General features: G+C 43.7%; 1 protein-coding gene across 2 annotated transcripts in view; it reads left to right on the top strand.

Annotated features, from left to right (window-relative positions):
* Positions 1-4,749: 4,749 nt before the first annotated feature.
* Positions 4,750-14,268, top strand: part of si:ch211-161h7.5 — a 52,523-nt gene continuing 43,004 nt past the window's right edge. The window contains exons 1-2 of one of the 2 annotated variants that reach the window (XM_043688448.1): positions 4,750-6,112; positions 9,989-10,036. In XM_043688448.1, coding sequence (XP_043544383.1) covers positions 10,013-10,036 — 24 coding nt within the window. In that variant the 5' untranslated portion in view covers positions 4,750-6,112; positions 9,989-10,012. The remainder of the gene's footprint in view (positions 6,113-9,988; positions 10,037-14,268) is intronic. The other variant, XM_043688449.1, reaches the window with a different exon arrangement.

Here is a 14,268-nt window from a genome sequence, read left to right as displayed (position 1 = left end):
GCTTTGATGTCAAGGAGAGAGGCCAAAGCTGGCAAATTTAACCAGGTATCAATATGTGCAGTTAAGTCAATGAAATAAACATTTACTCTTTCTAATGTCCTCATTAGAGTCAGACAGCTGGGCATTCACGTATACCCGACTGTTTGTGTGCACCATTGCATTGGAAATTGCATTCCTCAGTGGCCATGCCCAGGTAAGTTCATATGTTAACCTTGGTACCAGACAGTCAACACATAGGTAGCTTTGGAGCTCCTGCTCACAGCTGTAGAGAGCACTATCGATAACTCTGACTATTGTGCATCACACTGCTACCGCATTCCTCATTGCAGTCCTACTTGAATGGCATTCTGCACGGTTCTATCATTTGAAAAAACAACATATGTAGGCTGAACAGAGACAGTGCTCTCAGACCACTTTTTCTCTTGACCCCCTCCACTACCTCAGGGTTGCTACAAAGCCTGATTGGCTGTCATCCAATCCTGGGCAAAAGTGAGGACTGCAGATGCTGGAAATCAGAGTCTAGATTAGAGTGGTGCTGGAAAAGCACAGCTGGTCAGGCAGCATCCAAGGAGCAGGAAAATCGACGTTTCTGACAAAAGCCTTTCATCAGAAATGAAGGCAGGGAGACTCTGGGGATGGAGAGATAAATGGGAGGAGGGCGGGGCTGGGGAGAAGGTAGCAAAGAGTACAATAGGTAGATGGGGGTAGGGATGAATGTGATAGGGTAGGACAGGTCATGGGGATGGTGCAGAGCAGGAAGGTTGGAACTGGGGTAAGGTGGGGGGAGGGGAAATGAGGAAACTGGTGATGTCCACATTGATGCCCTGGGGTGGAAGTGCTACGAGGCGGAAGATGAGGCGTTCTGCCTCCAGGCACCGGTGGTGAGGGAGTGGAGGTGGAAAAGGCCCAGGACGTGCATGTCCTCTGCAGAGTGAGAGGGGGAGTTGAAATGTTGGGCCACAGGGCGGTGGGGTTGATTGGTGCGGGTATCCCAGAAATGTTCCCTAAAGTACTCTGCAAGTAGGCTCCCCTATGTAGAGGAGACCGCATCGGGAGCAACGGATACATTCCACCCCAACCATAAATTCACCTGAACCATTTCTGACACCTCCCTCCCTTTCCTGGACCTCTCCATCTCCATCAATGATGACCAACTCGACACTGAGTTTTTTTACAAACCCACCGACTCCCACAGCTACCTGGATGACACCTCTTCCCACCTATCTCCCGCAAAAATGCCATCCCGTATTCCCAATTCCTCCGCCTCCGCCGTATCTGCTCCCAGGAGGACCAATTCCACCACAGAACACACCAGATGTCCTCCTTCTTTAAAGACAGCAATTTCCCTTCCCACTTGGTTGAAGATGCCCTCCAATGCATCTCATCCACATCCCGCACCTCCGCCCTCAAACCCCACCCCTCCAACTGTAACAAGGACAGAACTCGCCTGGTGCTCACCTTCCACCCTACCAACCTTCGCATAAATCACATCATAGAACATAGAACATAGAACAGTACAGCACAGAACAGGCCCTTCAGCCTACGATGTTGTGCGACCATGATCCTCATGTATGCACCCTCAAATTACCACCGACATTTCCGCCACCTCCAAACGGACCCCACCACCAGGGATATATTTCCCTTCCCACCCTTTTCCATGTTCCGCAAAGACCGTTCCCTCTGTGACTACCTGGTCAGGTCCACGCCCCCTAAAAACCCACCCTCCCCTCCTGGCTCCTTACCCTCCTCCCACCGGAATTGTAAAACCTGCGCCCAAACCTACCCTCTCAACTCCATCCAAGGCCCCAAAGGAGCATTCCACATTATTACTGTTCTTTAATGATGATGGGTCAAAATCCCAGGACTCACTCCCCAAAAGCATTTTGGCACCATTGTGCTTTTATCTACAGCAGTTCAAGAAGGCAGCACCTTCGCAAGGCCAAATAAGGACAGGCAATAAATGCTGGCCGATCCAGTGATGTCCACATCCCATGAGTAAATGAATAAAAGAAAAGCAATGAAGAAAATCATCTACTGTACTGAAAGTAAAAACAAATACATTTGTAATGAATATACAAGTATTCCTAGTTGAATCATGCCCTCAACAGACTGATTAAAATAATATTGATGTGGAGAAAATAACATTAAATAACATTATTTGGTTCAGGACTAGTAGAAAGTATAGAAATCCATTTCCACAACTTTTTTCCAACAAATATCTGACAAACAATGCAACTGTATTGGACATTGCCACTGTTCTTTCATTTTTAAGCAATTTTCTAATATCCATAAGATTACATTATATATTAACTCCACTCCTTATCCAGGCACATATATGGTGTAATCTCCATAAATTCTACTGTCAAAGACTGAAAACAATCTGCCCACTAATATCATCAAAGAAGAAGGATGCTTTTGCATTTTGGAAACTGGTGATTAGTTTCATTAGGCTGGCAGGGGTAAAGGAATAAATCTGATCTAAGACAGGAAGAATTGCAGAATCCGTAAATCTGAATCACAAACATTAGACAATGATGATGACTAAGTCCTATTTAACAGCAGGCTGAAAAATAATAATAGAAAGGAACATTTAAAGTATTATCCGTAACACAAGGACAACTGGTAACCAAGGACAAATCTTGGTTGTTCTGGTATGAGCAGAATGGGAGCTATACAGTATTGCAAAAAAGCACTAAAAATTCTAATAATGACATCCACATTAGATCCCCCATTAAACTTGTAACCAACCTACTACAAGGGGTAGATGTCATCCAGATGAAACCAAATCTTGAGATACATGTTGCTAATTGGCTTAGGAGCTAATTATACCCAAGAGGTACATATTCATTGGAGAAACATCTGTGCTCAAGAAGCTTTTGTGGTGCAATGGCAGTGTCCTTACCTTTCCTGGAGATGTACTATATACAAGTTGCTTCAAAGTAATTATATAGGAGCCTGGAAACAGATCACAAAAACTGAATTTGCTGGAAAAACTCACTAGGTCTGGCAGCATCTGTGAACAGAAATCAGTGTTAATATTTTGAGTCCAGTGACCCTTCTTCAGAATTTATGGTAGCTAGGAATAGGTTGGTATTTATGTAAAAGATGGAGCAGGGGCTGGAAGAGAGTAAACAATAAGTGAAGATAGAATCCAATGAGAGAGAAACACAATTGCACAGACAAGGGGGTGGGTAAATGATAGTCTAAGAAAATAAATAGCTGTTAATGGGGATTATTAATTGATGACAATGGATGTGTGTGGTAGCAGCTCATTTGATGTACAGGGGTAGGGATAAGGACATGGGAGAAGGTGCCTCAAGCCTAAAATTGTTGAACTTCATGTTAGGACCAGAAAGTTGCAGATGTTTGATAAGATATTTGCCAAAACATGCTTCCGCAGCCACATCAAATTAATCAGTGACTGCCTCTGGATCAGTCTCACTCCACTTGGATTCCAACTCAAGCTTCATCCTTGAATCCACCCTCTGCAGCCTTCTGTACATAATATCGAGTTCAACAATTTTGTAGTATTGATACTGAGCTTGGACTAAGCTAGAGATCTCTCCTCATGCACTGGTGGGCATTAGTTCAAATTTCACCACAGATGATGACATTTCATTTGAATTAATAAATCTTGTAATTAAAGCTAGTCCAGTGGTAACCATATAATTAGATTTTTGAATTAGATTTAGATTGAATTAGATTTCTTACAGTGTGGAAACAGGCCCTTCGGCCCAACAAGTCCACACCGACCCGCCGAAGCGCAACCCACCCATACCCCTACATTTACCCCTTGCCTAACACTACGGGCAATTTAGCATGGCCAATTCACCTGACCTGCACATCTTTGGACTGTGGGAGGAAACCGGAGCACCCGGAGGAAACCCACGCAGACACGGGGAGAACGTGCAAACTCCACACAGTCAGTCGCCTGAGGCGGGAATTGAACCCAGGTCTCTGGCGCTGTGAGGCAGCAGTGCTAACCACTGTGCCACCGTGCCGCCCAATAACTATTGTTCAATGTCATAAAACCCCATCTGGTTTCCTAATGCCATCTTCAACTGGTCTTTGCTTGTGACTGAGTTATAGGGAGAGGCTAAGTTGGCTGGGGCTTCTTCCCTGGAGGGTTGGAGGCTGAGGGGTGACCTTATAGAAGTTTATAAAATCATGAGAGGCATGGATAGGGTGAATTGCCAAGGTTTCTTTCCTAGGATGGGGGAGTCCAAACCTAGAGGGCATGGGTGAGAGGGGAAAGATTTAAAAGGTACCGGAGGGGCAACTTTTTCCATGCAGAGGGTGGTGTGTGTATGGAGCAAGTTGCCAGAGGAAGTGGTAGAGGCAGGTTCAATTACAAAAATTAAAAGGCATCTGGATAGGAATGTGAACAGGAAGGTTTTAGAGGGACGTGGGCCAAATGCTGGCAAATGGGAGTAGGTCAGATTGGGATGTCTGGTTGGCCTGGCCAAATTGGACTGAAGGGTCTGTTTCCTTGCTGTATGAGTCTATGATTCTACACACTCTGAAATGTCCTATCAAACTGCAACAAAGGAATGAAACTGAATGGATAACCTGATATCCACTTAGGCATCAGAAACCACAACAGCACACATAAACAGTCAAACAGCTCAGCTCCAGGACATCTCTACAGGTATCTTTCACCAGAGTACAGTACACCCAATTATCTTCAGTTGTTTCAGTAGTGAACTTGCCTCCATCAAAAGGTTAGAAGTGGAGAGGTTTGTTAATGATTACACAATGTTCAGCACCATTTCTGACTTCTCAGAAACTGAAACAGCCTGTGGCCAAATGCAGCAAGGCCTCTGTTATAATAGTACATCTAAATGAATCTTTAGACAGCCACCTGAACCATCTGGGAAAGCTCTGGTAGATTCACTGCCACTAGTCAGTCTTCTTGTTATCATTGTACACATTCATGCTGTACAAGTGTGAAGCAAAACTGATTATTCAACCCTGAGGGGCATCATACAAGTGCAAAGGCTGGCAGGGATTTGACAGATTAGGATACAAATTTGTGTTAGTATGAATGATAATATCATTATTTCCTGCATTGCACAATCATCTTTTAATCATAATGAATTTTCCCCACAATTTCCAATTATTGTAGTGGCAGCCTTCTGGATGGTTGGTCTTGTATTGGTGAACTCTTGTGTTGAGTGTTGCCTGGATCTCAGGAGTCCTACAATATTTGATATAATGGAAGACAGTGGGCTGAGAAGATACAATATTTAGACGATCTCTTCTCTAGGTCCTCTTCCAATCTTATTAGTTTTTGTTTCTGTTTGCCTCTTTTAATCCATTCCAAAAGTCAGCCTCCACAGGTCACAGCCATCAGCGGCAGTCTCCCGGTTACGAGTGTCACTATCATCTTCATATCTCACTTTCAGGTGTCCGTTTGGTAGAGATATGGATGTCCAGGAAGTTGTTATCCAATGGCCACTTTGCTTCCCAGTTGGGAATGTGAACTTTAGCCCGGTTGTTAATTTTACAACTCATTAATTTAAAAAAAAGTTATTTATTTATGTCTGTTCTTCAAAAAGATGTTTTGTTTGCCGATAGGAAAACGTTTCATTCAGCAGTTTTACCTGTCCCTCTCACTGAACGCCAAGACAGGGCTGTTTGCCCTTCATTGTGGAATCCACAAGGTATATAATATTGAAGTAGTATCTTGTATGGAGATTATCTTGCTATGTGTTGGCATACTGTATTTAGAGTGGGGAGGCGCGGTACATTGTGCTGCAGTGGCGTGGTCTACAGAATTTCTCTCTGGGCGACGATTTGATGAAGCTACACGCTGTTTAGTCACACGTAGAGAAAGTTATAGTCTGCTGACCGAGTTGAGTTGCCGCAAAGCCAGTATCATGTTACAGCCTGTTGAAGCCGTCCCACTCAGTGTTGTGTAACTGTATGTGGCTGGAGGCGGAGACCAGCCTGTTATAAAAGCGAGTAGTTAAAAAAAATTATGCAACGTCAGCAGTTATTTTTTTCTTACCATCTAACTCTCCCGCAGCAATCATTGCAAAGTGTATTAACAGTTCGCAGCTTGTGTAAAGTCTCCTGGTGAAGGATATTTCATTGACCAGTGTCTGCTCCAGTGAGTATTACTTTTCGTTCAAAGCCTCTAAATATGCCTCCGTTGCCAAAAGGAAGTGTCCAATTTCGCTTACACTGCTGTACATGTATCCTTCTTAGTTCATTAACATTGACTTTTAGACAAGTTTCTTATAATATTCATAGGTCAGTTGCAGGCCCAGTAAATGGTGTCAAGATAATCCCAAACTAAAGCTACCCGTTTTTAAAATTCCTCTTTTTTTCTTTGGGATCAATATCTTGGGCAGTTTCCTCCTCTCCCTTCCACATGTCTCCTACCGCCCCCCCAAAAAAACAAGCCTTTTGCCTTTAACAAGCTGACTTTCAATATCTCAAAATCAGCTATCTACTATATTCCAGGGAGCAGTAAATTTAGAGGCAAGAAGGGTATTTAATTATACAGTGTGCTGTTACAGGGTAGGGACACTCCTGGTCACCCCACTACCAATTCAAGCCCTAGTACAGTCTTTAAAGAGCACTTGAGGGCGGCCTCGTTGCATCCCTGTGCTGCCAATGGATGGAGATTCTCTCAATCAGAGACAATCTGTGGGTGATTGAGGGCCTGGACATTGTTTAGGGGTGTTGTGGCTGCCTGTTAGAACCTAAGTTCCCCACCCTTGCAATGAAACTCCTACCCTAACAACCCTCAACCCCACAAGTAATTACTTGCCTCATACCCTGTTCCAGTTGCAGCTGTGTGCTTCCGGCCTCCTGCCCATCTATCAGTTGCAGCCATGGCCTTCTCTAGATTGGCCAACAGCTCTCACTGTATGGGACTTTCACTCCTGGGATCCCAATGAGATAAATGTCTGATTGACATTAGATTCAGCTGGCATTGTCTTAAGGAGTCCCTCACTAATAGTCACTCATATTCTCATCCTATTTTCTAGTACTTGGCCTGTAACCCTGAATTCTATGGCATTTCAAGTGTTCATCTAAATAGTTCTTATATGTCTTGCGAGATCCCACGTCTGTCATCCTTTTCGATAGTGAGTTCAGATACCCCCAACCCCCTTGGCGATAAAATGTTTTCCTGAAATCAACTTCCCTTAAAATGCACTTCCTGGTTATTTTTAGTCTCCACTAAGGGGAAAAAGCTTCTCACTATCTCCTTATTATTACCTCTCAGAACTTTGTTCACCTCAATGAGGTGTTCTCCTCCCACCCCTACCCCCCCTCACCAGCCTTCTTTGCTGTGAGGAAAACAACCCCAGTGAATGTAGTCTCTATTCATAGTGGAATCACTCCAACCCGAGGAATATCTTGGTGAATCTTCTCTTGTGCAAACACATCCTAAAGCATTGAGTACCTTCCAGGTGTGGTTTAACTAATGTTATAAACAGCTCTTATTATACCCTCCTTGCTCTTGTAGTCACTGTCTTGCGTAATAAAGGCAAGTATGCAATATACCTTCTTACCCACCTTACTTATTTGTCCTACTGCCTTCAAGGATCTATGAACATACACACTGTTGTCCTTCTAATCCTCTACTTTCCAAGATTCTACCATTCACTTTGTACCCTTTTGCCTTGTTAGTCCTTACAAAATGCATCACCTCATTTTTCAGGATTAAAAACCTTTTTGCCACTGTTGCCCATCTGACCAGCCAGTCCATATTGACCTGTAGCCCAAGGCTTCCCTCCACACTATTTACACCAACAATTTTCTTGGCTTCCGTGAATTTATTGAACATACCTCCTACATTCGTTGACATCATTGACATCCACTTCAAATAGCAGGGGACCCATAATTAAACATTGTGGTGCATTACTGAACACAAGCTTCCGCTTAAAAAAACCCACCATTCTACCATGACCCTCTGCATCCCGCCACTAAGCTAACTTTTGATCCAATTTGCCAAATTGCCCATCGGCTTTTAGCTTTTTAACCAGTCTCCCATGTGAAACCTTGTCAAAAGTATGAATTTAAGAAGTTCATTCAGATGATGTCAACTGCTCAACCCAGATTTACTCACCTAGACACCTCCTTGAAAAATTGAATTGCATTTGTTACACGTGAGCTCACCTTACAAAGCCATACTGACTATCCTTGATCAATTTGTGACTTTCCAAGTGGACATTGTTTAATTCTGTTCCCCAAAACTTTTTCAATAGTTTCTCTACCACTGATATTAACCTCACTTAATATTAAGTCCAGTGGTTTCTTACTTTATGCCACCTTTCTTGAATAATGAAACCACATTAGCTGTCTTCCAATCCTCTGGCATCCCTCTTGTAGCCAAATAGGTTTTGAAAATTAATATCAGAGTCTTTGCAGTCTATTCCACTGCCTCTCATAGCAGCCTGGGGTGCATCTCATTTGGGCCTCAGGATTTGTCTACGTTCAAGCCTGTTAAAATCATTAATGCCTCCCCCATCCCCAGTGCTAATTTGTTCAAGTCCATCACAGAGCACCTCTCTGATTTCTATACCTACATCATCCTCCTTGAAAGTGAATGTAGGTGTGAAAGATTCATTTCAAACCTTAGCTATGTCTTCTGGCTCCACACACACACATTGCCACTTTGATCCTTTATGGGCCTTACTCTTTCCATGGTTATTCTTTCATCCTTAATATACTTATAAAATTTATTTGTATTTTTTCGTGATGTTACTATCATGTCCCCCCTTTACTCACAGTTTTTTATTAAGCAATCCCTGCATTTCTAGGCTCCTCTAGGGTATCCACTGTTTTCAGCCCACAGTATCTATGACAAGCTTCCTTTATTTTTCCTCATCTGATCTTGTACATTCCTTAACATCCAGAGTTTCTTGAGTTGTTGGTCCCACACTTCACCTTTTTAAAGGAACATGTTGGTCCTGCACTCTCTCTGTTCCCCTTTTAAATGTCTTCCGATGATCAATATTACAACAACACTCCTCCTCATCTACACCACCTACCAACCCACTCCAGTTTCATCTGAAGATTCTGTATCCTGGGATACTCCTCTACTTATGAGCACACTAATATTGCCGTGCCCCTCCAGGCCCTCTCCATACCTGACTACACCTTTCTCAGCGCTGTATTCTTCTATGTTCTATGTTCTAACCCACTCCAGTTTCATCTGAAGATTCTGTATCTTGGGATACTCCTCTACTTATGAGCACACTAATATTGCCGTGCCCCTCCAGGCCCTCTCCATACCTGACTACACCTTTCTCAGCTGGAAATCAGACCCAGAGCTCTCACTCCCCACCCACACTCCTGCACCGTGCAGTGGTCAGAAGTCTGTCGAGAGTGGGTGAACTAACCCACATTAATGGCAACCCCAGGCGTGGACAGAAAATGATTGAGAGGCGGCCTGGACCCCCCCCCCACCTCAGTTTCTAGCACTATCCCCTTTCCCCTACCACAACCATACCACTGCACAGCACGCTATGAATGTCAATCCAATTTTGGCTTAAACATAACCCATCGTACATGTATAGGTCCCATCTTCCCCAGAAACAGACCCTGTTCAAAAACATTTCAAAAACATTAATATTTTATAGCAGTCTCTGAGGAGGCAATGGCCTAGTGGTATTATTGCTAGACTATTAATCTAGACATTTGAATTTGAATTCAATTAGAATACGGATTTAAGAGTCTAATGATCATTGTTGACTGCCGGAAAAACCTATCTGGTTCACTAATGTCCTTTAGGGAAAGAAACTGTCTTCCTGACCTGGTCTGGCCTACGCTGACTTCAGACCCACAACAATGTGATTGACTCTTAACTGCCCTCTGGGCATTTAGGGATGGGCAGTAAACGCTGGCCTAGCCAGCAATGCCCTCATCCCGTCAATGAATATATGAAAAGCATTCCCTAACAGCAGTTTCTTACTAAGCAATTCACTTACAGATTTTCTGTGTTGTCACTCCCATCTTTTTTCAAACCTAGTGCGGGCTGGTACCCAGCAGCTGAATGGTGTGCCTCTGTGACTCTTGGGTAAGTTGTTGTTTCTCAGTTAATCCTTTTCACCGAAATAAAGTTTTCAATTATTAACCAATTAACCCAACACTTTCCTGTGATGTTCCTGTTTGAATTTATTTCTAAAATTGGGTGTTCTCCCAAAGTTGCAACTCCCAATTTTGTGTTGAAGTTGAAGTGACAGGTTCATCCTGGGCCTTAATATTAATAACATTGAAGTAACTGCAGAGAGGCCAATATCTCATCAACAAGTCATTCTTTATTTATATATGCATAATACAGCTCTGAGTCAGTGCCTGAAGTCTCAAAATCCTCTATTTATTTTTTTTCAACCCCAACACTGCCGCCATACAGCGTCTTATTTTCTCCAGCACCCGTGTTGTGTGTGGATAGGTGCAGGACACAGTGAAAAACACCAGTGGTATAAATAACTTTATTAATATTCCACCACCAAGAAAAGCACCCATGTGGCCAGGGAACCAATGACAAGCAGAGCCATGGCAGAGGCAATGCTCGTGAAACATGAAGTGAAGGGATGGGAGGGTAAGGACTAAATCAAAACAGCATTGGAGTGGGAACCCCCTGTTTATTATTTATCAGCCAGGGCTCCCTGATTGGCTGCTGACATTATAGTCAATGAAATCCACCTGGTTCCAATCATTACATTCTTCCCCGTACCTCTGTCCCTCTCTCAAGTCCAGGGATGTACGTCTGGTCTTTATCTGGTAGCTTCACCCCAGGTCTGGTGCCTCTGACTTGACTCAGACATGGGTGGCATTTACTGGACCGAAGCCCATCTCCTGCATCTGGAGCATCCCAGGAGACTTGTCTCCTCATACTCAGTATCAGTATCAAGGCTACATCCATCTCTGACTCCGAGGTTTCCTCAATGCTAGGTGGAGGGGGAGAACCCATGGTTTCTGACAGGCCTTTTGGCTGTTCTGAGGAACCTGGTATGTTTTGCTCCTGCCCCATTTGTTAGGTAGCAGCTTTCAGGTGATCCAGGTGCTTGTTCAGGGCCACTTCACCTACATGAACGTTGTATGTTATGGGACCTGACTTCACATCAATCTCACCTTGTACTCATGCAGGGCCATTTCCTTGGTCCTGGCACCAAACTTCATTCCCTGAAGTAAGCTGCCTCTCTTGCTTAGAGGAAGCATATGGTCAACACTGGCTTTCCTGCTGCTGCTTCACCTTCATTCCTCAGGTCCAGGACCATCAGGTCTAATTTGGTGTGGAGTCTTCTCCCCATTAGCAACTCCTTCTGGAACTATCCCTGTAGTTGTGTGAGGGGTGGTTCTGCAATTGAATAGCAACCAGGACAGTTTGGCTATTTCTTTAAACCTGCCTTCAATGTTCGTTTGACGATGGATGGTATGGAGCGAATGTCATTTGACTTTAAGAAATACTGGAATTTCCTGCTGGTAAATGACATCTGTGGGTAATACTTCTAGGAATCCAAGTATCACAAATGCAGTTTTTCAATTGTGATTCTTGAGTTTGCCGAATGAACTCTATGAGCATCCAACCACTTAAAATAGGCATCCACAATGACCAGGGATATTGAGCCCATTGAACAAGGACTGGCATTGACGACATGTAACCGAGTCCAGGGTTTATCTGGCCATTCCTACAAATGTGAGGGCATGGTAGTAGTAATTTTTCTTAGCACTCTTGGCACTGGCCTACTAAAGTAGCTATGTTGGCATCTAATCCTGGCCACCAGATATAACGTCTATCCAACATCTTCATTTTGGAAACCCTTGGATGACCCTGGTGGGATTTAGCCAGTATCTAGTGGCAACCTTTACTTGGGACAATCACTCTTATTCCACATAGTAATATGCCATGCTGGAAGGAAATCTGGTCTCACTAGATTCAGAAAGGTCTCAATCCTGTTTTTGATGGCTCTTCTGTTTCCCCCACTACCACCAGCTGGTTTAGTTTGGGCAAGATGCAGTCTTTTTGTATCCATAGTTGGATATTGTCAGCAGTGACTGGAAGCATGTCCAGAAAGTTTAAAACTAAAACAAACTCTTCGAAGGGAGGCACCCCCAGTGGAGTATCTGCCAGTGGGAGGCAGCTTAAGGCATTGCATTTGTCATTTGGCCTCCTGGACGATGTTCCAACTTATAATTGTACACACTGAAAATAAGGGCCCACTGCTGAATTTGACCTGAAGCTATGGACAGCATGGCCCTGTCCTCAGTGGGAGCTGATTCAAAGCATCAGCATTAGGCACTTCGCCTCCTGGATGGTGTTCCAACTTGTACGTACTGAGAGTAAGCACCCACCACTGAATTGGACCAGAAACTATAGGCAGCACTGCCTTGTCTTCTTTAATTAGCCCTACCAGGGATTTGTGGTCCATTACTATGACAAATTCATGTCCATAAAGGTATTGGAGGAACTTCCTCATACCAAGATGTCCATGTGGACATATTTGCATTCAAAATCAGCCAAAGTCCAGGAGATTGGGCGTTCCTATCCATTCAGCAACTGGTGAGCAAACACTACCCTGATACCGTAAAGGGAGGCATTTCATGTCAGCACCACCTCTCACTTCAGATCATAGTGGACTAACACCTTCAATAATGATAGCTGCTTTTCCACTTCCCTCAAGGCTTCTTCTTGGCTACATATTGTTCAGACCATTGAGTATCGAAGTGGGAGGTCATGTTACAGTTGTACAGGACATTAGTAAGGCCACTTTTGGAATATTGTGAGCAATTCCAGTCTCCCTCCTATTGGAAAGATGCTGTGAAACTTGAAAGGATTCAGAAAAGATTGACAAGGAAATTGCCAGAGTTGGAAGATTTGAGCTATGGGGAGAGGCTGAATGCGTTGGGGCTGTTTTCCTTGGGGCATCCAAGGCGGGGGGTGACCTTATAGAGGTGTATAAAGTCATGAGGGGCATGGATAGGATAAATAGATAAAGTCTCTTCTCTGGGGTGGGAGAGTACAAAACTAGAGGGTATAGTTTTAGGGTGAGAGGGGAAGAATTTAAAAGGCTCCTAAGAGGCAACTTTTTCACGGAGAGGGTGATGCGTGTATGAAATGAACTGCCAAAAGAAGCTGGTGGAGACTAGTACAATTACAGCATTTTATAGGCATCTGAATGAGTACATGAATAGGAAGGGTTTAGAGGGATATGGGCCAAGTGCTGGCAAATGGGACTAGATTAGGTTGGGATATCTGGTCGGCATGGACGAGTTGGACCAAAGGGTCTGTTTCCGTGCTGTACATCTTTATGACTCTATGACCATTTCCAAATGTAAGGCTACCAAGACAGTTACGTATAAATTTCACGCAATGATTCACCAATACAACGGAAGACCTAAAGTTCTGGTACAGCCACCTTTGATCACTCTCATTTTATCTTCCAATGGATGTAACCTGATTTTGTCGTGTCTGTAGCCCAAGTAGATCACAGGGTGCCTGGAACACATTTTTAAACATATTTCTACCTGCCTGAGAGAAATGTCTAAACACTATTTCCAAGATTTCCAAGTGTTCATTATTTGTCTTCCGGTTATTAAAATATCACCCAGATAAATTTCAACTGCATAAATATTGAATATGTTCTCCACCATCAGCTAGAAAAGGGCGTAGGCTGATGATACCCCAAATAGCAGTCTTGTATATTGGTACAACTCCTAGTAGGTATTAATTGTGGAGTACTTCTGGAACTCCTCATCCAGTCGCAATTACAGGTAGGCAAGCTCATGTCCAGCTTGTAAGGACGTCCCCTCTCCCTGGCAATTTTGCATGTACGTCCTCTATCAAGGGATTGGGTATTAATGCAGTTGTGAGAAGCGCTTTACCATTTGCTTAAAATCCCCACAAAGATGGACCAAGCCAGCAGGCTTCACAATCAGCATGACAGATGCTGCCATTCCACAAGCTGTACTGATGTGATGGTTCCTATACTTTCCAAACTCCTGATTTCTGCCTCTACTTTTATCAGTAAGGTAACTAGCACAGGGCAGGCCTTGCAAAATCACAGATTTGCTTCCTGGTCTTGGCCCCTTTGATAGTCCCTAGCCCTCCTTGAAAAACTGCTGGGTATTTAATTAGGACTTCAGTCAGGCAGCCATTTTCTAATCAAACAATATTGAACCAATTTAGGTGAATCTTTCTCAACCACTCCAATTCCACTCCAATAGGCTTGGGCTTGAGCCTCTTACTACAATTGGTCATAACTCCACCAACAACTTCTCATAGGAGACCAGAACTGTAGTCGTATC

This window comes from Chiloscyllium plagiosum, chromosome 4, assembly GCF_004010195.1.
Source record: "Chiloscyllium plagiosum isolate BGI_BamShark_2017 chromosome 4, ASM401019v2, whole genome shotgun sequence".
Classification (NCBI taxonomy): domain Eukaryota; kingdom Metazoa; phylum Chordata; class Chondrichthyes; order Orectolobiformes; family Hemiscylliidae; genus Chiloscyllium; species Chiloscyllium plagiosum.
The sequence above is the reverse complement of the archived record's forward strand: the minus strand, read 5'-3'. Positions and strand labels throughout refer to the sequence as shown.